Source organism: Bactrocera latifrons, unplaced genomic scaffold (assembly GCF_001853355.1).
Source record: "Bactrocera latifrons isolate USDA-ARS-PBARC rearing strain unplaced genomic scaffold, ASM185335v1 scaffold_7, whole genome shotgun sequence".
NCBI classification, from domain to species: domain Eukaryota; kingdom Metazoa; phylum Arthropoda; class Insecta; order Diptera; family Tephritidae; genus Bactrocera; species Bactrocera latifrons.
In genome coordinates this window covers 508,170-534,214 of record NW_017537378.1, presented here as the reverse complement: position 1 = coordinate 534,214, position 26,045 = coordinate 508,170, and the positions used below count along the sequence as shown (strand labels likewise).

At 36.9% G+C, this 26,045-nt stretch overlaps 1 protein-coding gene across 2 annotated transcripts in view; it reads right to left on the bottom strand.

The window, feature by feature from the left end:
- Window positions 1-25,533, bottom strand: part of LOC108975803 (protein lozenge) — a 43,156-nt gene extending 17,623 nt beyond the window's left edge. Inside the window, exons 1-4 of one of the 2 annotated variants that reach the window (XM_018944532.1) lie at window positions 25,455-25,533; window positions 20,411-21,346; window positions 15,357-15,596; window positions 2,805-2,918 (exon numbers count right to left, since the gene is read on the bottom strand). In XM_018944532.1, coding sequence (XP_018800077.1) covers window positions 2,805-2,918; window positions 15,357-15,596; window positions 20,411-20,867 — 811 coding nt within the window. In that variant the 5' untranslated portion in view covers window positions 20,868-21,346; window positions 25,455-25,533. Of the gene's footprint in view, window positions 1-2,804; window positions 2,919-15,356; window positions 15,597-20,410; window positions 21,347-25,113; window positions 25,129-25,454 lie in introns of those variants that run through there. The other variant, XM_018944533.1, reaches the window with a different exon arrangement.
- Window positions 25,534-26,045: the final 512 nt, after the last annotated feature.

The following is a 26,045-nucleotide window of genomic DNA, read 5'->3' as shown; positions in this document are numbered from 1 at the left end:
TGTATGTGTATTGGCGTGCATGTGTTGGTGTGTGTGCGTGTGGGCAATTTGTAGGTGCAAAGAAAAAACCGTTTGTGTGACCACATGGTTGGCATGCCAAATGTTTTCCAAACAATCAATAATAAGGTGCCAGCGCCTGGACTCAGCTGGATACGGATACGCAACGACGTTGGCTCTTTGAGTAGATAATAATTGTTTACCGTAAATATACTTGACTTGATGCGCTCAAGTGGGAAAAAGTGAGATTTTTTGTGGCTTTTGCCGCACACTTTTTCCCTTTGATATTTCTGTCTTTTGCGAATTGTGAAGGTTTCTTTAATTTTTTTTTTTTTTTTTTTTTTTTTGTTTTTTTTTTTTTTTTTTATTTTTTTTTTTTTTTTTTTTTTTTTTTTTTTTTTTTTGTTTACAATATTTTTGTAATGACGTTGTATATAAATATATACTATATATATAAGTCATACGAGGATAACAATACGTGCGTCAAATATGGATGAGTGGCTTGGGTGAGGTTTTTACAAGCAAATATCTAATAATATGACAAAAAACAATAGCTTTATGTAAATAAGCGGAAATAGAAAAATGTATTGAAGAAATATTGAATGTTCATGAAATATGGTAGTTATATAGAATGGCCTTTATTCAGAGGAATCCTTCAACTCTTAGAAAACATTTACGCAAATAAATTAACACATTCCGATCTAAGCAGAGCAAGTTGCCTATGCCTATCTCATCGGCATTGCAGTTGCCAGCATATCTCCCGTGACCAAGCACTCAAAAGACTGTGATGACGACGTAGCTTGATTCTGTTTCTAGTGAGAATAGGCACTACTTGACTAAATTTATGCGAAAAGTTGGCGAGCTCAGTATTATCGCTGTCGGAGTGAATTTTCACTTCCCTAAAAGAAGCTGCGTTTCGTAGCAGTACGTTTATCGGCACCTCGCCAGAAAAGCTCATTACAAAACACTTCCCTCCAAAATTCCCTTCCAGCTGTGACTCATCTTGGAAAACGTCTCTCTTCCAAGTCTTTCTCCCCATCCACAAAGCCCTTGTCGGTATGTGAGCAGAGAAAAAGTCGCCATATGTGGCCTCTGCAACGCAGTGATCCAAGGAGGAAAGAATTTCGGCATGTTCTTGTTCGGACCCCTGTTGGTGTATTCCGTATAGCACCGAAGGTAGCGATGAGAGATGCTCTTTGAAGTCGCTCAAGCTTTTTAGCAAACTTAGCTTTTTCGAGCACCCTTTTCTAGACGAATACAGCATATACTACGTTTTCGTAGAACTAAAAAACTCATTTGGGAGGAATCCTTACTTTTCCCTATAGACCCTCCACAGCAGGCAGTTAATGTCTTCTTTACTTTCTCCTCCATGAAAACTTTCTATCAAGGATATACCTTAGATATTCCACCGTATCAACAGATTGAAGATGTGAACCCCTGAAAGAGGGGAAGGCACTTTTGGAACCTTACAGCTAATAGCGCTCCATTTCAGGTATACTAATGTTGACAGTTTAGCTTCTTCTATTCGCATAGCGTAGACATTGATTCAATTTTGCAATACCAGAACGCATGCAGAGACATATAATAGGTTGTCAAAAAAGTCTTGCGGTAGTTTTATTGAATTTTCAATTGTTCATAAACTTTTTTTTTGATGACTCCGGCCGGTCTCTTTCGACCAATTCAGCGCTTTTATCGCAATTTTCGACGACAGTCCTGCCGGAGCGTGGCGCATCTTCGACCACCTCTACACCAGAACGAAAACGTTGAAACCATCGTTTTGCGGTGGAAATGGAAACTGTATCGGGTCCATAAACTGCACAAATTTTATTGGCGGCTTGAGATGCATTTTTGCCTTTATCGTAGTAGTACTGTAAAATATGCCGTATTTTCTCTTTATTTTGCTCCATGTTTGCGACGTTATAACTCACGAACGACTTAAAAGAAACGACAATCAATCAAACACGTGAGCTTTCCAAAAAGATATAGCATGACTCGATGCAATGAATAAAACTAGAACTACGAGCTCTCAGTGCCAACTAGTGAAAATATCGCAAGACTTTTTTGACAACCTTTGCTTATTTGGAACAATAATCTATACTTCCAATAGGACTTCTACATTTGCCTTAAAGAGCTACTACATCTATCAATAATCTCCCATTCCAATAAAGCTGTCTTATAATTCGGAAAAACGAATTTAGTGTCTTTAGACTTATCCAAGTCTTCAACGTCAATGAACAGTTGATCAATTCTTAGTATATGTATATATGGGAACTTTTCAATGTGCTATTAGTACACTACACCTATAAGTACATCATCCTACGAGTATTCTATAAAATTGAAATGTATGAACAGTTTTTCTCAACATTCCTAGAAATTAAATCCAAAACTGCTATGCTTCAGGTCACATACTCGAACTGTTCTTTGTATTGACTTCTTAAATGCTTCTCCTATTCTTATATTATACCCTCAATGAGTTTTTTAACTTGCCCTATCCACTGAGCTGAATTGATATGGATGGATTGTTGTTGATCTGATGAAACTCTCACCATTATTCATTAAGGGATCATCACAATCGCTCTGCTCTGGCGTTGCGGTTGTTCGTAGGTATTTTACGGCCTGTGATTGTGAGTCCAGTATTTGCAACTTGTATAAAGCATGTTTGGAACTATGTGGAGTAGTAGTAGTTTTGGTAGTGGTAGTAGTAGTAGTAGTAGTAGTAGTGATAGAGAAGGAAGAATATCTACGTGTCATTTGTGCCTTTCTAGTCGCCACCAAACGCCCGCCACGGCCAGCAACATCGAACTTACTTGTCTTGGAGCGCGGTTCACGCGGACCATCAACGGTGACTTTTATAGCTTTGGCATAGGTGGCCACCTGTATTGGACTCGTATGTACGGTGATGGTAAGCGTAAAGCTTTTACCTGAAAATATACAAAAACAAAAACAACAAACATATATAAATTTGTGTCGAAATAAAGTTTAGGCTTATTCAATTAAAGTGGCTTAAAGGGGCTTTGAAAGAAAAAACAACAACATACAATGTTAAAATATCTGACGCCGTTGCGTTCCGAAAGCACAATGCGAACGTAAATCTTCGACAATGTGGCAATATGTCAATCGTGTGACATGCAAATGGATTTAGCAGCTGAGCAGCGATGTTAAGACTACAGCAAGCTGCAACTGGCTGCCGCATGCACGAGTACGTGGCGATTCGACTGGCTTTAACGACCGCCAATCGGCAGTCGGTGCCTTTGTTGAGCAACACCAACATCCTGAAGGAATAACGCGACGCCCCGCCCCGCACCGCCTCGCACTTTTGTGATGGGTAAATTAATTTAAAGTGATCATAACACGCGCCGTAACAGCTGGCGGCATTGCTTGAAGCTGCAAAGTGGAGCATTTAATTGCCGAAAAGAAGCTCGCAGAGGGTGTGAAATGATTTTAAGGACTTTTTAGCGTGATTGGCAATGTTTTTGACAGCAACTAAATGGGAAAATGATGAATTATGGGTGAGAAAATTGTGCATACAAAGTTCGACGTTACTGGGTCAACAAGCGTCAGTGGCATGTTCATGTGCAAAGGTGTTGAAGGGTCTCAAATGTATGTACGTGTTAACGGTAATATTAATGTATTTTATTGTTTTAGAAATTTCTTGAAAAAATTTTGTACCCAAATTTTTACGAACTTTGACCTTAATTTTGTTTTCAGCTTGAAATAAATGGCTGACCACTCGATTGGACGGATCTCCAACAAGCGCTGTTAACAATTTAATGCATTTACTAGCTACTTAACCAAAGTCTTAAGGGTTGATGAGAGTAAAAAAAAAAAAAACAACGATCCCCAGAATCTTTGTCGATCGTGGAGAGTTTTTTGACAATGGCAAGCCGAGGATTCGCAATGCAGTCGCTTTTTGTATCAAAATATCCATATAAACTTTTCATACTCATAAATAACATATATTTATTTATTTTACTTTAACCATTGGCGATTCATTTTGAAAAATTTTGAATTTTTTTGATACCGCAGCCAATCTCCATGAGGATATCTGACAACATACGAGGTGATGAGGAAGATTATTTTGCTTAAAACTACTTTAAACCCAAAAACCAAAAAAATTATGCATCGGTAGAGAAATATAGGCATTGATCGAAGGTCTAATCAAATTTTTTTTTTTTTTTTTTTGCAAAATTGTGATAAAAAAAGTACACGGGAATTGGAAATAAAACGCCAAATATTTTATTATTCATCAACACTTATTTTGTCGCCTTCAAAGTAATCGCCACCAGATACAATATAATACCCTTGTGTCAACGATTTTTTCAGTGCTTGCATCACTTTTCTTAAGCACTTTCTGGGATGGCCTTCAGCTCCTTCAGCGAATTTTGTTTTATCTCTTCAATCTGCTAAAAACGGGTTCCACGCAGCACCAATTTCAGTTTGGGGAACAAGAAAAAATCACACCGCGCCAAATCTGCGGAATACGCCAGTTGATTGATTTTATTCATTGCGTTTTTGGCTTTAAATTCGGTCACAATCGTGGCTTGATGTGTGGCATGAATTGTTCTTCCACAATTCCGGCTCTTTTCGACAGATGTTCTCTCGTAAATGCCTCAATACGGCCAAATAGAACTCTTTATTGAACGTCTGTCCCTCCCGAATAAATTCATGATGCAGCAATTCACGAATATCGAACAAACAATGAGCATCACCTTGATTTTTGAGCGTATTTGGCTCGTTTTTTTCTTGTCCTCTCTCTAACACTTCCCTGATGATTTTCAATCATCAATATTTTCACCAGTTAAAGATGTCGAAGGCCGTCCAGAACCAGGCATGCCTTCAATGATCCCTCGACCGTCTTTAAAGACTTTATACCATTCGCAGGCCTATGTTTTCGATAAAACTGATTCAACGTAAGCCTTTTTCAACATTCGCGATGTTTCCGCACCCGAATTCTGATTAGAAGTCTAAAATTTTAGACAATTTGTTGTTCGATATTTTTATCCATCGTAAAAATCGCAACGCAGTACTGAGATGTACCAACTTAAGCTCTAAACAAACTGGTTAACAGATCGAGCCTATATTTGGCATAGTAATTAAGGACAGTCTTATCAACAAAGCAAAATACATTTTTTTGAAATATCATTTCCACGGGCAATTTTATTAAAATTCCCGGGTACTTTTTTGTCACAATGTAAGTACATTCGATAAATAAGCACAAAAAAACTATCGATTCAATTTTCTTTCTCAGAAAATATTTCCAAAGCAACAGAAATCCAGTAGTTAAGCCAATCTTTTTTTCAAATTAAAACTCCCGCATTTAATACCTAAGAGGCAGTAAACAAAGCAACTAATTGCATGGAGCAAGCCAAATTACCAACGAAGCATTATTGAGGCATTTTAACGAGCACAATAAAGTTATTTACTACGCACATTTGCAACTGGCACGGGTCCATTCTAATAGCCCAAACATTTTCGAAGCTATCAACGGTAACATTTGAAAGCGTGTGTGGACGAGTCGATTGATGAAGTAAAAGCAAATAACGCCGAATCGCGTTTGAAAGTGCAATTAATAAAAATTATAGGTAAATAAATCAAGCTCGCTACATGCAGACATATGTACATACATAGGTGTAATACATACAAGATGTAGTAGGCGCATAGAGCCACTACAATGTCTCGAACATAAGAAAAATTGGAAAAGCGAAAAGAATTATTTTCAAAATTCGTAGCATTGTCCTAACAATGAAAATATTATTATGATGAACTTACAAGCTTACATACATAGATATGTATATAGATCATGTACAATATATGTATGCTCCAAATTGTGTGTGTCTGATACCCATTTGCTTGCGATATTCATCAAAACAAAACAAAAGCGAAGATCAATGCTTACGCAGACTTTGGAATAGAGACAACAAAAAATCATTCCAGAAAGTTAATAATCTAAATTAGTCATTCAGCGCCGACGCCGCCAACCATCATCAATGGTGCATTGTAGCAGTGAAGCAATTCAGCGCTCTCAGAGCCGAATAATAAAGGAGCGTGCGAGCGGAAAATAAAACAAAGGAGGTAAAGTATTTATGTATATAGAGCATATGTATGCATGTGTGTAACTACATATAAGTATATGAAATACTCGTATGCCCATCAAATGTGGAGTTAAAAATCAGTTCAGCAGATAAATCAGTGCGTCGACACCACTTTACAACTTCACCTTGTTGTTGTTGCACATTTTGTTTCATGTCATAGGGCAAGGTTGATTATCGCTTTTCAGTTTTGGCTTTTTGGTGGGGTGTTTGCCTTTTGAGTTTTATTTAGTTGTCGCAGCTCAAAGCCGCTTATTGATGACGCGTGTCAGCAGGCTCTCAAGCGCTCATTATAAGTGTAAGTACCGGCTATCAAAAAACAAAAACAAAACAGACAATGATACGCACACTTATCGCAACTATGCTTTCTTCTGCTTGAAAAGAGAGTTTCTGCAATCTATACACAAGTCAAGTTGAGCTGAGTGCAAACAAATTGAATTCATTAATCTTGTTAAGTTTTCGGTATTTCAAGCAGCGCTCAAAAACTCATTCACACAGCTAGACGCATACATACATATAAATATATATTTTATGTACTAGAGTGTGTGCATGTTAACTCGCTGCTTTGCTTGGTGACGAGTTGATGAAAGTATGCAGCCGCTAATGAGGACTTTGAGCATATTAGTCAAATATTTGACAAAATGATATTTCAGCAAAAGGATTAAGATTATCAAACAAATTGCGAAAGCAAAACATATTTTCTTTACAGACTGGCAGTGAAATTTACTGCAGAGAATCGAAAATTATTTTACTTAATATGAACGTCATTGGATAAAGTTTGGTGACATCAAAAGAGTAATAACCAGCGTTGCAAAATATAATACTATTGAATTTCTAAAAAAATAATATAAAAATTAAAAAAAAATAATATAAAAATTTTAAAAATTATTAAAAATATATTTATATAATTTTTTTTTATCATAATTCCGAAAATTCTTAATTTTCAAATTTCAAAAACCAAGCACCGCATTGAAAAATTGAAAACCAATTTTAATTCCAAAAGTAAATTAAAAATTTTAATCCCACATACCGGTTTGAAAAATAAAAAGTGTTAAATCCAAGTTTATAACGATTTTCAATAGACACGCTACAAAAGTAGACCGATAGCGACAGCAAATGACGCCATACTTTACCCGCTCTTTTGATACTTCTCTTCAGTAAAGCTTGCCATTTCATCATGGGAAGATATACGCTCCAACAACGAGTCGAAATTATTAAAATTTCCTACCGAAATTCGGAGTCAGTGGCCTCAACTTTAAGAACACTATGTCCAATTTATGGTCGTCATAATCGTCCTGCGAGATCAACAATGGAGCGCTGAGTGGAAAAATTTTAATCCCCAGGCAGAGTACAAAAGACAAAGAAGTGCCCGTAGTGTCGAGAATATTGCTGCCGCTAACACATCAATTGAGGAAGACCCAAATGAGTCTCTCACACGTCGTTCTCAAGCGTTGGGCATCTCTGTGACCTCGTTAGGGCGAATTTTGAAAAAAGATATTGGCCTACATCCTTACAAGTTCAAATGGACGCAAGAACTGAAGCCGCTTGACCACCCGAATCGTCGTATTTTCATGAATTAAACTGAGCAACAACTTGAAAATGTTCCGGATTTTCATCGAAAGATCATCTTCAGCGATGAGGCTCATTTCTGACTAAATGGCGTAATCGATAAGCAAAATATGCGTTACTGGTCAGGCAGCAATCCACACGTACTCCATGAGTCACCATTGCATCCCGACGACGTCACACAACCGGCACGTTACTGCTACCGCTCAATGACAACCGAATATTTTTGGCCCGAATTAGATGATATGGACTTGGACAATATGTGGTTTCAACAGGTCGGCATCACAAGCCGCACAGAGAACGTTACAATCGATTTTTGAAAACCAAGTTTGGTGAATATAATATCTTACCAAATGCCCTGTCAGTTGGCCGCCACAGCCGCGCGATTTGACGCCTTTGGACTATTTCCTTTGGGACTACGTTAGGTCTATGGTCTATGCCAACAAGCCAGCGAATATCGAGTGTGAAATTGAGTTCAGCGTGCCTATGGGGACATGGCATCGAATATTCTTTCACAGGAATAAAGAATTTCATTGACATCCTACACTGTTTTTGTTTCATTTAAGAAAATTTCTGTAGCGCTCTTAATTCCCCGTTCATTAAACACTCTTTGATTTATTTATATTACTTTGAATTACAAGTTTTTATTCTGCTAATAATATTATTATAAATATAATAGAATATATTTGTGGTTAGTTCTTCAGTTCAGCTTTTGATCTGAAATTTTGCATACGTCTTTTTCTCACCACAAAATTGATCTTTTGTCGAAACCGCCGACCTTTGACCTCTGTAGCCTATACATAGCTGCCATACAGACTGCACGATCGGAAACAAGTTCTTCTCTGAAAAACATTTTTATTAGACAAGATATCCTGATTAAATTTGACATAGGTTATAATCCAAGGCATTTCTATAAAATCCGAAGAAATTTTGCAGATCGGACAAACATATCATATAGCTACCATACAAACTGATAGGTCAAACTCAAGTCGTTGAATGAAAAATGTGTTTCAAATGTGATCTCCTCGATTTTTCGCATATATTATTTTCTCAGGTATTGCTAACATATCCAAAAATATCGCTCAGATCGAACAATAGCATATGGCACCTATAAACAGACGTTTAAAATCAAAATAACATTTTTTATACACTTTTAAGCCATAAAAATGCACCCGCGAAGGGCATTATAAGGGAAATTGACGTTTTTTTCCTTTTGTTGTTTTAATATCTAATCGACCGGGCTTCGAGACTGTAACCCTTTGCTTTCGACGCCTGCCTTTCAGACAATATTATAAATTACCCAACTGAGTAGTCAAATTGGCATCGTTAGTGGTGGTTTTGAATAAGCTTTTTTCATTGCAGTTTAAACGCTAAATTTCTCGAAATAAGCAAAATGACATTTGATGTGACTTGTGCTGGCGCTCAAGCGGCTGTCAGAAACACCAGCTGACCAGCGCCGGATTCTGTAACAAGTGACCAATGACAAAATGGTAATTTGTTGCGCGCATTCACACACTTTCCCCCAGCACTGGTGATTGGTACAAAAAAAAAATATTGGAGTAAATTAAAAAATCTTATTTAGTCGCAGTCCTTGCAGCGACATTATTATGCTCGTAATTATTGTTTTCGCTGTCGCGCATGATTAAATGTCAGTCCAATCAAAGGCAGCGGCGACCGTCACAACCGACATTTAAATAGTCACCAACAGACAGCAATAAGATTGCTTTGCTTTTTGCGTAGTTACATTTCTATGTGTTTACGTACATATGTATGCATAAACGTAAGTTTGCTGCTCTTTGCAGCGTTAACTATGCAGTGTATTAGTTAAGTATTTATTTGGCTGTACTTGTGTAAATAGTATGTGCAAAGCTGTGAATAAATCTGAAATTAAAAATGGAGTTATGGAAACGATATTTCGCGATAGCGCACACCTAGTGTGAAATTTCGAAAAAAAATCAAATTATTTATACTTGCATTTATGGATAGGTTATACCTGCAAACAGCAAACTAAATTCACATATTTTTTTTCTTTTTACAGACGTCAAAAGTGTAGTATTCAATATTCAATATCGCCTCGATTTATGGGCTCTTGAACAGATACGACGTTCTGCGGTGAGACCTTTTTCTGGCTCAATGAGTATGTAAACAAGCAAAATTGCCGCATTGGGTCGAAGAGCAACCTGAAAAGTTTCTAAGAGCTATCATCGAGAAAAAACAAGAGTTTGGTGTGTCATCGGACATCACACATCATAGAATCATGGGACCATATTTCTTCAAAAATGATGAGAAGGTAACCGTCAATGACACCCGTTATCGTGCCATGATAACCGACTATTTGATGTTTAAAATTGAAGCTCGTGATCTCCGCGAAATTTGGTTTCAACAAGACGGAGCCACTTCCCACACTTTGGGGAGCATATGAATTCACGTTTTGGGGCGGTCGATTGATCACCAAGATCGTTTGATATCGCGCCGTTAGACATTTTCCTGTGGTTATGTATAAAGTGTAAAGTTTATTCAAACAATCCCGCTTCGATTTAGGCGAAACATCACGTGTGTCATTCGCTAGTTACCAGACGAGATACGCGAATGAGTCATCGAAAATTGGATTCAGCGGATGGACCATCTGAGACTTAGCTGCGGTCAACATTTGAAAAAGATAAACTTCAAAAAATAATTTCCAAAAAAACTCGTTCTATTGATAATAAACATTCACCGTCAAAGAAGAAGTTTCTGTGATTTTTCTTTATAAAATATACATACTTAGTCTCCATACAATTTCTACCAGTTTCTTGATCCGATCAAAGATCGAATTTTACCATACTGAAAACCTACCAAAATTTAGGTTTTTTTAAACGCCGCCATTTTGTAAATTTTTATTTCCTCGACTGTGGGTAGGTAGATAGGAGTACTGCCCTCACTGGCTCAAGTGTCGCAGGTGTACTATGGTAGGACCTTATAATCTTGCTATCCCGTTTCATTACTCATTCTCTAGACCTAGTACTTCCACATGGAAGATGCTGGCTGCTTTTGGTACACGAATAAGAAATGTCGAGATCATTTTAGTATTATCTTGCCCGACTCCGCAGTCTATTTCGGACCTGTTTGTATAGATAGAGGTAGTAACCTCCTCCTCACGTTTTAGAGGCTATCCTCAATCGAAAATGACTATTGTAATCTAACCTTGGAAGGATATAGTCTGATTTACTTAAGTTGAGCTGGATCAAGGCGGCGCTATATCTATCCTCTTTCTAGCTCCAACCTCCTAATACACTTCGAGCATAAGAATGGACACGATCTTCTTGTAGAGATTTAAGAGAAGACCGGAAGATTGAAGGGCACTTTTTAGCGCCGTTAGAGATTTTCTATAACTTGAAAAATATTTAAATTTATTCTTAAAACAAGGTGTATATATCTTAAGCTTGCACTCGCTTAAATTATAAATAAATAAATGCAGTTGAAGTCATAGTTCTTATACTTCCATATGCATGCACCTAATTATATTTTTCATATTATTCAATTTATGCTTTCAAGAAAAAGTTCTTCAAAACATTTAAATAAAAGAAATATTAATTTTAAACATGTTTTCGTTAATAAAAAAATTGTAAATATTTTTTTTATTTTGAACTTTGCTTATATGCACATATGTACAAATCAACATCAGGTCTTATATACTGAAATTTTCAGTTATGCCAATCGCACCAATACAATTTTAGTTTTATTTTTTTTTATAATTATAATGATTTTTTTCATTTTATTATCGATGTGATTAAGTAAACGACACCATTTTTATCCGTTTTTTATGAGTTTTCTTTGTTATCGTACTTAAACATACATACTTTCATTGCTTTCGAGTGTTTCTGTTCGTTATCTCAATCCTAGAAATGTTAAGCCGCTAACCACAAATAACACAACTCTCAAAATTCCACAATTTGATAAAGTAAAATAATGAAATTAGCAACACTCAAAGGAATTTTTAACAACTTTACTAAGTCTCTTGACTCCACGATATTAAAAAACGGCATGATCTTAACTGCTACAAGGCCAGAGGAAATTTTTAAATCATCGAAATTTATACTTTCAAGGAAGCTTTTTAGCAACAAAGTTGGATTTACAAAAAAAAATTGTTTCTAGAATTCCAATTTTGAATTTCGCTGAGGTTGTGTTCTTTAAGCGTATAATTAGTAATATTTACATATATGAGTGTGCGTATACATATGTACATATATGTACATATTAGTATTTTAAAAAAACTAAGATTTCTTTTTTTATTATATTTCTCACTCATATTTCCCTTGCGGATTATTCTTATTACCTTACGCGATGGTAATTATAATTTTTTACCAATTTTTTTTTGCAGGAAGGAGTTAATGAATTAAGAGTTGTCCGCATTGTTTACCGTATCTATAATCTATTTAAGGGGTTACATGAGTTTACGGGCTTCAAAATCGATTTTTTTTATTGTTTTATTAAATCTTACAACATCTCTAGAATATTGTCCTAAGCTTTCAAGTTGATCCGAGTAATAGTTTCGGAGATGCAGTCTTGAGAACTTGTGCGCTCGAGGCTAGCTAGGCTAAGTGTATCGTCTTTGAACGCGTTTTTCTTTAAACTGTGTTTTTGAAGTCGGTTGGCAAAATTTTTCGAGAATTACTCAACCGATCTTCATGCAATTTCAAATAGGTCTTTGAGAAAAACTTTTTAAAACTTGGATGAAGCATTTTCGATTGCAACTATTTGGAAAAAAAACGTTTCCTTCGTCCGAGTTCTAAGTTAAGGTTTTAACTAAAATGTGTAATTTTTCACTTTAGATGTTGCTGTAAGGAGTTATCCTGCCAATGCGAGCGCATCTTTTTTCCGAGGAATCACCGGAAATAGCGTAGCAATGGCCGAAAATTTCAGAGTTTCTTTGTTAATAATGCATGTTTAAAACAATAAACAATTCTAATAAAATATTTCATATTTTGTATGAGAAAAAAACTGTTTAAGAAGGCTGTTTTTGAGACGAGGAAACCTATGTAATCCCTTAAGTTCTTTTCTATATGAAATAATAAGGTTAAGTCTAATTGTAAGTCTAATTTTTAGACTTTGAGCTTTTGAATTTACGCCAGCTCAAGGTTCAGAATAGAGTTATGATTTCTGGGGGGGTTTGTGAATTGGGCTGTAAAACACTCGCGGTTTGCTTCACTAAAAGGAAGCGTTTGAAGTTATGAGAACTGTGCGCTACAGCGTTTACCAATGACTTGTTTTTGACAGCTCGTGGCGGTTTGTTTACAAACTTTTGTCAAAATTTTGTCACTATGTTCGGTGAGCTTTGCCATTTTATCTTGTCACGTTTCGCTTGGAAATTGTCTAAGATTTTAACGCAAAATTCATGTTTTCCGGTGACAACTATTAGAGCTCTTCGCGCTAAACATGGTTTTCTCAAATGAGGTCTTTTAGAGAATCCATTTTGATCAAATGTGAGTGTTTTCTTTCTCTTTAGCACCACAACGTTCTTATTGGTAGAGCGTTTATATACTTTTTTGTAGTAATATTAAGTAACGTTGGAAGAAACAAATAAACGCACTTAGCTCGAAGTATTATGGCCAGTTTGTGAAAGTCTCACGTAGACCCACAACTTTAGAGATGACATCACAATATGGAAGGTTTCTGAAAAACCGCTCACTAGGGTTCTAGTGGTTTCCACATTTAAGCGAAAGTGTTATTCAATAGTGTATATCGACGAAACGAAACAGCGAAAGATAGCATGAAAATTCTTTTGTTGCCATCAGAGAATCTCAAAATCTTTAATGTGTCGACTCAACACATTTTGGTTAATGTTTCAGGTATGGTGAGTGTCAGTACTAGACTAGTTCCAAAAAACCTGCATAGTTACCAAAAACGATGTCAAGTAAAGATCGCAAAAGTGATGCTTGACAAAGTAGCTAAGGATTCTACATTCGTCAAAAGCATCAATTTAGGTAAACAGGTAAGATTTTATGAAGAGGTTTAACTGGTTAACTACCAAGCGAATGGCGTTCCAAAAGTTAGCTAAAAAACCCCCAAAGTCACTGAAGATAATGAAAGCACTGAAGGCCGTCCCAGTCGAGGCTTATAACAAGTGTGTAGAAAATTTGTATAATTGTTGTCATACTTGTAGCTATTCAGGAGCTTATTTTGAAGGCAATAAAAAATACTTGTATTCAAAAACGTGGAAATATATTTGTTTGTCAGTCCGGGTTAAATTTGATCAGATGAATTTGAACAACCGCTGTCATATTTTTATTGTCTCAGAAATATATGAAAAGGACTGGTTTGTGAGTCCGGGTTAAATTTGATCACATGACCATGCTTATTTACGTAAAATATAAAGTCTGTTACGAGTAAAATTAAGTTATTAAAAAGCAATTTTGAACTCATTCATGCATAGAAAATTTAAGTATATGGTTTGTAAAAGGGAAATACGCCTATAAAGAATAAAGAATACAGTGAAATAGATTCTCCCCCCATTTTCGATAAGAGGGGTTTAAGCGTATTTACATTTATAAATATATTTTAAATATTAGTTTACTTCATGAAAACTATCTCAAAAATGCAGTTAGCTTTCATAGCCATCCTAATTCCCACCACTAACAACAACACTTTCGGCCAACTGTTGTTACGCATGCCTTCTGGCCGTTGCGTGAAATTTCTAGTGCATTAATTGCCGGCTTCAGCCGAGAATCAGCGAGCGATCGCGAAGCAGCACTCAACTCGCCAGCACTTGCAGCATTTGCAACACGCTACCGACGCGCTGGCAGCCTGGCAGTTGAGTGGAATGAAGATGACATGTTGCAATCGCGGCGCAACAACAATGCCAACGTGCACACTTTAAAATCGATTATTGATGGCAAAAATTTGTGTTGCGTGTCAGAAGTTGCAAAATGTACAGCTATTCAGCAATTTCTGTATGCAGAACGACGGTGCACAGCCCAAACGATCGCACGAACGCCAAGTGCGGCAACATGATGTCATAGGCTGACGGCGTGAATGACTGGTTGCAGCTAAGCGCATGGACACGTGATGGATGGAAGATGACAGTTGGTGCAGTTTTTGGACTGCGACACGCTCACCAGCGCTGCTGTAGAATTACACCTCGACGCTCGACGCATGCAATTTGGACGCTACGAAATTGGAAATGTTTATAAGGGTTGCGAGCGGGCCTAACAGACTTGCAAGGAGCAGGGCAAGTGGGGAACCTACATATGTATATATAAATATATATAATGCGTTCAATAAGTGCCTGACCCCCTGGGGCGTATCGACATAATGTGACGACTTCTGTGAGTGAACCTCATTGAGTTTGTGCAGCTCACGGTTGCAGCTTAACACACATACATATGTATATATGTATATATTGGTACATTAGTATGTAATTCCTGCCTACCGTTGCATGCCCGTTCGTTCAGTTAGCATTCGTTTTATTCGTGGCTATTTATTTGTCTCACTTAAGGTGACGCAAAATGCGTTCTTGCATGTGAGAAAAGCCGAACTGAAGTTGCTGTAAGCACTTGTGCGCCCACAAAGCCGAAAACGCTTTGACGGAAGTTAAACGCTGCCACAATGGCTCATTATTGACTGCTGAAGTTGCTCCTGCCGCTGCTTCTGATTTTCACAATTTTTTTTCCAATCTTATTCTTCTAAATATGTATATTCCTTCTTTATTTGCTGTCAATCACTCACCTCTGCCGCTGCGTCCCACAAAGCGCAGATCATTAAACTTGGCCACATGCTCCTTCATCGTCGCCTGGCAGTTCTTCAGCTCCGCACTGCAGTTCTCATCGTTGCCGGCCCGTATCGTCACCGTCGTGCCGTCGCCGACCTCCACGAGTGCCACCACTTTGAAGGAGCTGGGCAGCGTTTTGTTGGCACGCCAGTGTGGTGGCAGCTTGGAGCATAAGAAATATGGATTGCTGGTGCGTACTGAAAGATTAAACGATATTTTGTTGTTGTTAGTTATTAATTAAAATGCTTGATTAATTAATTATGTGCAATTTCCATTAATATGATTTAAATATAGTGCGGGCGCTTGGCGTGTTGTTGACAAGCGTTGTCCTAGAAACGATTATTAAATGTAAAGCATCGGTGCTGATAATATCGTTTGCTTACTACAAGACCATCATACCTTCAGAAATGTGAGTTTTGAGTTAATTATGTGGGAATTATCATAGCATAAAGCTTTTTATTGTATCAAAGTTTTTTGTAACTACTGAGTATGAGCACAAAATATTAAGACTTTATTCATAATTTTAGAATTCTTCAAAATCTAAGTGTGCACCTCAAAGTTAACCCCTTTGGCCCCAATAAACTTGTACCAACGTGTTGGCCGAAGTTCGATACAGTTCTTAAAGTCATTTTCCGGAATTGCCTTGAATGCGCCTAGAAATTCCCATTTAATATCTTCAATTAACTCAAAACGGTTTCCCCAGAGCCGTCGCTTGAGTTTGAATAGCAAGAAGTCACGCAGAGCTAAATCAGGTGAATATGGTGGTTGCGGCACGACATTGGAAAAACTTACGAAGCATCAAAACAGTATGTGTCGGTGCATTATCGTGGTTCAAAAACCGACAGCTATCGGCTCATAATTCCAGCCTTTTTTTTACGACTAGATTCGCACAAATGGCGCATAACACTCAAATAGTATTTCTTATTGACATTGTGGCCGATCGGAAGAAATTCGGAGTGCACCACAACTCGATAATCGAAGAAAATTGACAACATTTTTTCGGAAAAATTTATGTGATTTTGGAAACAATAGTGCTTTCACTTCTCTTAAACCAAAATGATCTTTCAAAATGGTTTTCATAGATCTTTTCGATTTTCCAAAGATGTCAGTAAGATCTCTGACTTTTAAGCGGCGATGCTCAAGTACCACTACCTTTATTTTATTGGCGCGTTCATCAGTTGATATTGTTGGCCGTCCTGGTTCGTCGTCAACGCATTCTCGACCCCGTTTAAAAAATTTGTACCAATCAAACGGATTTGCTCGCGACAAACAATTGTCACTAAAGGCCTTTTTCAACATTCTGAACGTTTCGGCATCCAAAACTTGATTTCATACACAAAATTTAATGGAAGTTCTTAAATAACCTATCGTAAAAATCGCCGAATGCAATTTCTGTACTTTTGAGAGACAAGCGTATACTAAACATTAATGATTATTTTTATCAAGCAAGAAAAAAAAACATGTCGACGAATGTGCTTTCGAGCGAATTTTAAAAATCTTACTATTTCTTGCCCATAAGTATATGCCGATATTATGCCGTAGAAAATGTGGAATACCTGAATAGCTTAAACATGTTTTTTCCGAATTAGCAAATTTTCAGTTATGATGTTGACATTGCTAGTTGACATTTTTCAGTTAATTTCATAATGCCAACTTCGTCCCTTTGGGCAAAAAACAGGGACAATCGGTTTCCCAAAGCTTCTCTTCAGGCTAAATGTTTTACCAGCGTAATTATTCACCATAGATAGGACTAAGTAGTAATAGCACCAGCTCCGGACTATTACATTATGTTGAAAGCATAAGAGCAAGCCAACGTAGCAATGGCGAGTCACTATCGATATGTATTGCAGATTGCTTCCTTCTGGCGATCGAATATTGACAGTAGAGGCTCAAATTGAGAGTTTGGCTGTAGATGAGCTACTGAAAGTATATGCACCAAACTCATAGCAAAACCTTTCTGACCGTTAATACTGGCTTGGTCGCCTCATCGCGATTCCATCACGACAATTTTCGCTTGACGCTGAAAAGATTTTTCGTGTAATTATAGAATAGTTGCCGAAAAACCTCAAATTTCATCTAGGAACATTTGATTTGAAGAAATATCTCGCAAAAAAGGCCTATGATTTCCATTGCGATTAGGAAAAAGAGAGTAAAGTTTACAAAACATATCCAAATATGCCAACTAGTTTTTGGGTTAAAGTAGTTTGGTCTGATAAAACCGCAGTGCATATAGAACATACAATCAACAGTGAAGCATGGAGAAGGTTCTCTCATGGCTTTGGGCGGTTTCTCAAAATTTGGTTTAGGCAGTTTAGTTAAAATCGATGGACGAATGACGGGTGCTTCATATGTTGACATCTTTAGCAAAAATTTGACAATAAGTGCGGAAAAAATTAATTTGGGGTAGTTTAATTTCCAATAAGATACTGACCCCAAATACACATCTCGCTTGGCTCCTCGTTTTTTTTTTTTTTTTTKGAAGAAATCATAATCGAAAACCTTAACTGGGCAGCTCATTCACCGTATTTAAGTCCAATTGGGCCTTTGTTGGCAATTTTGGATTCTAAGATACCAATAGCCGTACAAACTTGCAATCATGTTTCTCAGAGATGAAGCATCAATGGAATAATATTCCAATGAAAATACTATATTAATGATTTAAGTTTTTTACGTTAAGTCTTTTGAAACGGATTGATGTGGTAATAATATACAGGAAAAGCGCCAGCAAAGTTTTTTATTTTAATTTGGATTTTATGGAAACTTTTTATTAAATGGAACAAATGAAACGCAGAAAAAATGGCATGTGATCCAAGCAGCTTGTTTGTAATGAAGTAGATTTTACTAGACTACCGGAAATTAGTCAATGCACTGACTCAACAGTTGTCGAAATTCCAACTAACCAATTTCAAAACTAACAAGTTTTTGACACTTTTATCTCATATCTCAGTCTGAGTGTACTTAAGTTGTTAAAATTCAAATTACCGTAATCATATCACTGCATATACATATGTGTGTGTGTGTGATTTTTTGAATTTTTTTAATACAACACGCGTTCATCCCATATCCATTACTTTTTGGCATAAATAAAACTATAATTTGCAACATATTTCTCAAGTATCAAGCATCTTCTGAATGAAAATTGAGTATTCTGAAACGAATCAGTCGCAAAAAACAAAGTCTCATGCCAACAAAAAATGCGAAATCATTAATTTTTTTAACGCATACATATGTACATAGGTTCATAGCACTTACTCGAAAGACGCATCAATATCAGGCGAATTGAATTACAGGCACAAAGAAGCCTTATGTACCAAGTATACACTTGTTTGTATTGTTTGTACGCATGTGCCTCCGGGTACTACTTTTACTCTGTCATATTAATTATAAATATGAACATTAATTTTTGTGGCACAAGACTTCTTAATAGCGAAAAATATTTTTTTTTATTGCGTTAGAGCTATAAAAAATCTTTATTTTTTAAATAATTCGAAGCACGTGCAAAGTCATGAGAGAATTTAGGAGTCCACTAGCTTTTGATCCCCATTTTAAACCATAATTCGTTATAAACATTACAGCATGGACGGATCTATTAAAACCACCACAACTGGGGAGAGGCCCAAGATATCACTAGATCTCTTGCGACCGATCTTGCAACAAAAGGATTTTGCAACAGCTCAAGTTTCATTGGTGGTTAGTAGTAGAACAGAAGAGAATACGACGCGCTACCATTCTACTGATAGCGGTTATGGGGTGACTTTCCTTGATAGCTCATTTGCTTTACAATTGTATGCGATTCTACTGTAGCCTGACACCCATACCAGTCTTATCACAAAGAGACTCGATGCTATTGATAGCGAGGTTAGGCGTTTTGACCAACACTGAAGTACTGTTAATGAATACAAGGCTAGTATCGCCGCCCTGCTATCTGAGTGGATGGTCACTCTTCTGAAGGCGGCTGTACTCTGGAGCAGTAAACCTACTGCTAACTTAATGGCTGCGACCTCGGCTTAGAAAACTCGGCAACTGTCAGGAAGTCTAAAGTTGGAGTTGATAGAGAGCTTCTGATAGTGAATCCCTCCACCAACCTTCTCCTAAGCTTTGACCCATCCGTAAAGAAGCTGACTGGCTTCTTCCCCCTCACAACTACCTCGTCGGTATATGGGCAGAAAAGGAACCACCAGAGTTCGATTTAGCGCCTCCTTGATCCAAGTGATACGGTATAAAATCAAAATGTGTGAGAATTTCCGAGTGTTCAGTCACATGTACTTTAAGGAACCCAGATTCCCTATAGAGAGTAAAACAAACGGAATTGCAAATACCGAATTATCTTTTGACCAACAGAGGCTTGATAGAAATCATATTCAAAAACTGGTGAAAGTAATATGTGAAGGACGAAAATCATTAGACATAATATCCATATGTCAATGAGTACTAAACTGTTTGTTTATGACGCGAAAAGTTTGTCCAGCAACTTTTTACAACCAGTTTGCAAACACGATATTGAGTAGAGGTCACAAAAGTCATGTTTGACAACGTAGCTGAGGATCAGACGGTCGTTAAGGAATACTACTTGGCCGTTTTTAATCGTCTATGTGAAGCCATTCGGGTTTGTGGGCAGAAAGTTCATGGATTTTTCTCCATGATAATGGGTCGACACATTTCAGTGTGATTGGGACTTATTTTTTGGTCAAACATGAAACCAGAGTCGTCGCTTAGCCACTGTATTAGGCAGATTTTAGTTTATCTGCTATGGGGAATACGCCATGAATTCACTGAAGTCATTAAAATTAATTCGCTAAAATCAGTGAACTGGAAGGACGCCGCGAGATTTATATAATATTAAAATACATGAAAAAGTTATTTTTTTGTAGTCTGAGTTAAATTTGATCAGATGGTATAAACCATATTATAGTAATGCCCACATAGCTACATCTTATATGTTTCATCTTTTATCATATAATGTACAAACATAAAAAAAAATTAATAATTTCAAACTAACTTCACCACTCACCTAATTCGTTGGGAAACTTCTCGTGTGCCATCTCCACCATGCGCTCCGTCCACCACAGATCCTGACAGCCAACATTGTTGCCACCACTACTGTGATTGTTATTGTTGTTAGCATTATTATTATTATTACTGCTACTATTCGTATTACTATTACTACTATGCACCGTGCCATTGCTAGCGCCACCAATGGGTGAACTACTGCCAATGCTCGCATTACTAGGTGGTAACGGTTGCGGCACTGAGGCGCCTTCACACCAACGCATTGGCGAGGTGCACGATGTGGCCATAGCGGCGGCGCCATTGCCAATCAGACTGCACACATTATGCCCGACGGCATCGTCGATACCAACGCCAATACCAACGCCGCCGCCACCGCCACCTCCACTGCCGAGGCCGACGAGTCCGCCAGACGTTGAGCCGCCGCTGTAGACTGCAGCCGATGCGCTCGGCAAATGCATGCGTCTTTGGTAAGGAGCAATTTTGGCGGCGTTCGGATAAACGGTGGCGGAAGAAATGGACCGAAGACAACCAACGGCAGCCACGTTGGTGTTGTTGGGTAAAGCCAGTGACGGTGGCTGCGTCTGCGTCGGTAGGTGGTAGCTATCTGCACCGTTATGAGCTCTTCCTGTATGTTGTTGTAATGGCGCAATATTATTCGAAGCGAGGGCGGCAGCGGCGGTGGCGGCGGCGGAGGGATTACTGGGCGTAGTTTTTATCTTCAGCTTTGCGGATTTTCAGAACCAAATAAGTCAAGAAATTGTACTTCACTGGGGTGCGCGCATTCAGCGTGTGTCTCTACATGCGTTTTCTAACGGTTTTCTTTTCACTTTGACTTGCGTTTGCTTCGAAGTTGTAGCGTTTTGTAAACTTTCGACTAAAACCGTCTGGCACACAAATTCTGCTTTTGTCATTTAAATAGATTTTTTTTATCGAAACACTGAAATTTATAATCCGGTTTAAATGAGCATTGGGAAATTTAACACAAATCGTTACAGTTTCATTGTTGTTGTTGTTATATTATAGCGTAGCGTGATTGCTACGCGCAAATGTATCATCGTAGCTTCCGAAAAAATTGGAAAATCCCATACTCTACCGGAAATTTTGAATTGATCACTGATTTTTAATTGCTCAGAATGATTTGCATATACACACACACATTCRTACATACATACTTATACGCGAGCATCAGCACTTGTTTATGCATATGACAAATTAGCAGCTTAGTTAATAAATGATTAAGCAAAAAGCATCGACAAATTAACATAAATTAATACACTTCAATCTCTTCACTCAATTTCGTAATTTTGAAACAAGACAGCGGCGCTCCGCAGTCTTACGTCGTCAGCGTGACGTACACTTGTCTCGGCTATTGCTTTGTTGCCTCGTAGCTCACGGAATGCTTCAGCACGCATTGTATGGTGAGTCACACGCTCCGCTGAAGGCGGCAGCGCGCCGATATCGCGAAAGACACGCCGAAACAGCTGCGCCGGCGTGTATGACTTTATTTCTTGCGCTGATGCGCGGGCTTTAACGAGTTCCCAGAAAAAGAAAACGAACTAAAAAGCTTGCTGAAACGAAGGTGTTAATGTGTGTTTTCATATTAAGCTTGATTTTTTGTTTTGTTTTTTTTGTTTGTGAGCTCGATTAGTAAATATTGATGTTCACTGATTTTTGGCCAAGACAGTTGATTAAAGAGAGAGATTCTCTTCGTCTAAACTCTCTACTTAGAGTACTGTCATAGTTATTCGCTTTTAAATTAAAGTAAACTTGTAAATCTACATACATACATACATACAATGCTCATACATATCTAGGTACGATTCTGTATTAAAAGTAGAATAGAAAATCAAGTGAATTTCATATGATTTTGTGAAGTGCTATATGACGAATATGAATCGATCTGTAAAAAAAAAAATAACATATAAAATATTACATGCTTTTACGGGCTTAAAAAATGGATTTTTTTATTATCTTATTAAATTCTACAACACCTCTAAAATGTTGTCTTAAATTTTCAAGTTGATCCGAGTACTAGCTTCATACGGCCTTGAGAACTTGTGCCCTTGCTAGGCTAAGTGCGCCGTCTTTAAATGCGTTTTTCTCGAAACTGTGTTTTTGAAGTCAGTTGGGAAATTTCTCGAGAACTGCTCAACCGATCTTCATGAAGTTTTACACAGGTCTTTGAGTTACAATTTTTAAGGACTTGGACGAAAGATTTTTTCGATTACAACTATTTGAAAAAAATTTCCCGAAATTTTTACTGAAATTTTCATCTTTGTGTAAATGGCGTCGCAATGCCCGAGTTTAAAATAGTGTTTTTTTTTCTTTTTCAAAAATTTCAGGATTCATTTGTTGATAATGCATGTTTGTAACAATTAAAAAAATCTAATAAAATATTTAATTTTTTATATGAGAAAAAAATGTTTGAAAAAATACTGATATGAGGAACTCAGTAATCCCATAAATAAGGAAAAATTGTGACAACTGCAGCAGTCATACCCTTCACAAATCCATTTCTTGTAAGATAAAAGGGTATAAAAAGAAGTTTATCTCAGTGTTTTATTTGATGACCAAGTGTGCTATTTATGTGTCCATGGCTGTATATGGCAGCTACCGGCAATAGTGGTTCTTTCTAAAAAATTTATTCGGCAATAAATAACGTGAAGATATCTTCTCAAATAAAAAAAGTTTCCATTCATGAGCTTCATTTTGATTGATCAGTTTGCCCGACAAGCACATACATACATATGTATGTATGTATATGCAATAAGGGTTCGTTCGTTGGGGTGAAAAGGAAGTGTGCAGATTTTCAGATTGATATTTCAGAAACTGAGGGACTAGTTGGATTTTACAGGCTGAAGGAGCGTTAAACAGAAAGACAAATCGTCACAGCTAAATGGAATTAACTCGTCACGTTGATATATTCATATGTATACAGTTATGGACAAGAAAATAGAATCAAAGGTTATATTTTGAAAATAAATACAACCCTATATATGTACTTTTGAAAAAGAAGAAATGATAACATGCAATATGCAAGGAAATTTTGAATAGGTCCCGAAAATTGAATGAAAATATGTGGAAAAAACGAGACCGGCCACGAAAACGACTGCGAAAGCTGAGCAAAATATTGTAAGATTGTCGACGCGCGAACCGCGTAAGTCCGCTGCAGGCATTCAGCAAGAATTACGTGCACAAATTTCTTTGGCAGATTGACTTAAAAGGAGTCAATACTTAGCAAACCACATCCACACATACATATATAGATGCAATCGTATTTAGTTTGCAAAACGACGCATTACTTGAGGTGGAGCCGAATGGTTCGACCACCTATGGTCTTGTGAATGCAAAATTATTGTGATTGAAAATGATGGTTGGACGTGGGTCCAACAACCAAAAAAAATAAATGTGCGTGAAAGTCCTTTAAGCCCAGTCGAAAAAGGATTTTTGAAATTTTTGTATACAATTTTTTTTTTTTTGTATTTTACAAACTTATTTTTTTTTTTTTGTATTTTACAAAATATCTACAACCTGTTCAAGGTATAAAAATCCCCTCCAAGCTACCACTCCTTGCTACTCTCTTACGGAATCAAAAGCAATAAATAAAATTATGTGTAATAATCAAAATATTATACGACGACAATAAAATTATGAAATACACAAAAAACTTTTACACATCTGACGGAGACTTAAAGATTGAAAATGTGGAATACTACACCTTTTGAAATACGCCAGTTCTTTGTGCGGAAAGAATATAGTAGATCGCCCAGGAATAATACCAATAGCCAAACTACAAAGCTATAAAAAAATTAATTGATTGCTAAGTGTCGCTCCTAGTTATGATTATGAGGCTACGCCAGTCTAGAGCCATCAAAATAGCCCTAACTTTGGCGATTTATTCTGGGAGCAAGAAAAAACGAATCGAATTTCTCTCTTTCAGGCTTCATTTAATTTGTCAGTTAAGTTCTGGTTAACTTAACCAATACTCATTCTTTCGGCAAAAAACTTTAATCAGAACTTAATAGGCAGATGATTACTAACCAGACATTTAGAAAACGGCCCCGCATAACCTAATAGTGCATAAAGCATATGTTTATTTCTTTCGATCGATGATTTCACTAATTCAATACATTCATGTATTTCATTTTACAAAACAATCCTGAGTTATTTTTAGAATGCAAGCGTTTACATGTTTACGTAACTTGTCATTATTGAGAAAGAAAAAACACAAAATCACAACATTCGCTTGGCGCCAAGTCATTTGGAGTTGACGTTAATAAGCGCTAATTAAATTTGAGCATTTCGCCAAAATCAAAAACATTGATGCAAATCAATCAGTGAACTTTTCCGCTAATTCGCTGTTTATTTTTACGAAAGAAGTTGGAATTCTTTTCAACGGAAAACGACTAACCAAATATTATTCACATTTCACAACAACGTTTACTTAAGTAGATAAGCACAGAGTAACATTTCGTAAGTTTCCGCGTAGACGTTTACTTATAAAACGTGTGTTAGTTGTAATTATATTTAATTATTGACTTAATTTATTAATTAGAAATAGCACATTATTACCGCTATGCTGTTGATATTAAGATGCATGTATACACACACATGCATACACACATATGTTATTCCAAATGCAGCTTATCAAACGCTTTTAAATAACAACACAACAACAATAAAACAGTGTTAATTTTCACAAACCGTTTTAGCGCGAAATTTTGATGTTTTTCACGAATATTTATTTCACTGCATTTTTCCGCAAAGATACATATGTACATATATAGTAATCTTGTGTATATAAGTTTCAGTCACTTTGAATTTCAGACGTCATTGAAGCAATAAAATTATTTGTTTTTAAATTGTATTTTCTACTTTTTATTATCTCTTATTACTCAGATCACTAACTCATATTTTGTATATTTTTTCTTGTATTTATTAGCTTTAATTTATTCATTTATAACATTATTGGTTTTTCAGCGCGTGATTTTTATTTCTTTTTTCTTTTGTTTGAATTTACTACTGCGGCTTACTCATCTACGCACGTTTATAGTAAAACTGTATTTGAATTTTGCTCTCAACGACCACTGGCCTGCGTCATACTATAAAACCGTTGCTACTGCGATGCTTTTATGAACCGAACAAAATTGATACTGGCACTTGCCGTGACCACCAGCAGTGGGCTAACCCAGCAGCTACAGTGAGCCAGCGGCAGCGTGGCAGCGGCAAAAGCAACTAACCTGCATGCGAATATCATATACATACATACATATAGTATGTACACACAAGAAAAAAACGAACGCACTCACACAAGCACACACGCGCCGAGTGGGAAGTCCAGAACGCGCAGTAGCAACAACAACAAGCAAGCAATSGGAAGACCACTTTTTATTGCAAACACGATTGAGATTTGCAAATTTTCATTTATTTTTCTATTTGATAAGAAAAAATGTCTAATTTAATTTTTTCTACAATGAATAAATTTAATTTTTTTCCAAAAAATTGCGTTCGATACCCGGTTAAGAGCCAAGGTGCGCGCCGTTTGTATTTTGAGCGAATTCAGCTATTTGAAATTCAAAGTCTTTAGAGCCGCTCAATAAGCCAGCGCACACACTGCCTCCAACCGGCTTTGTGCT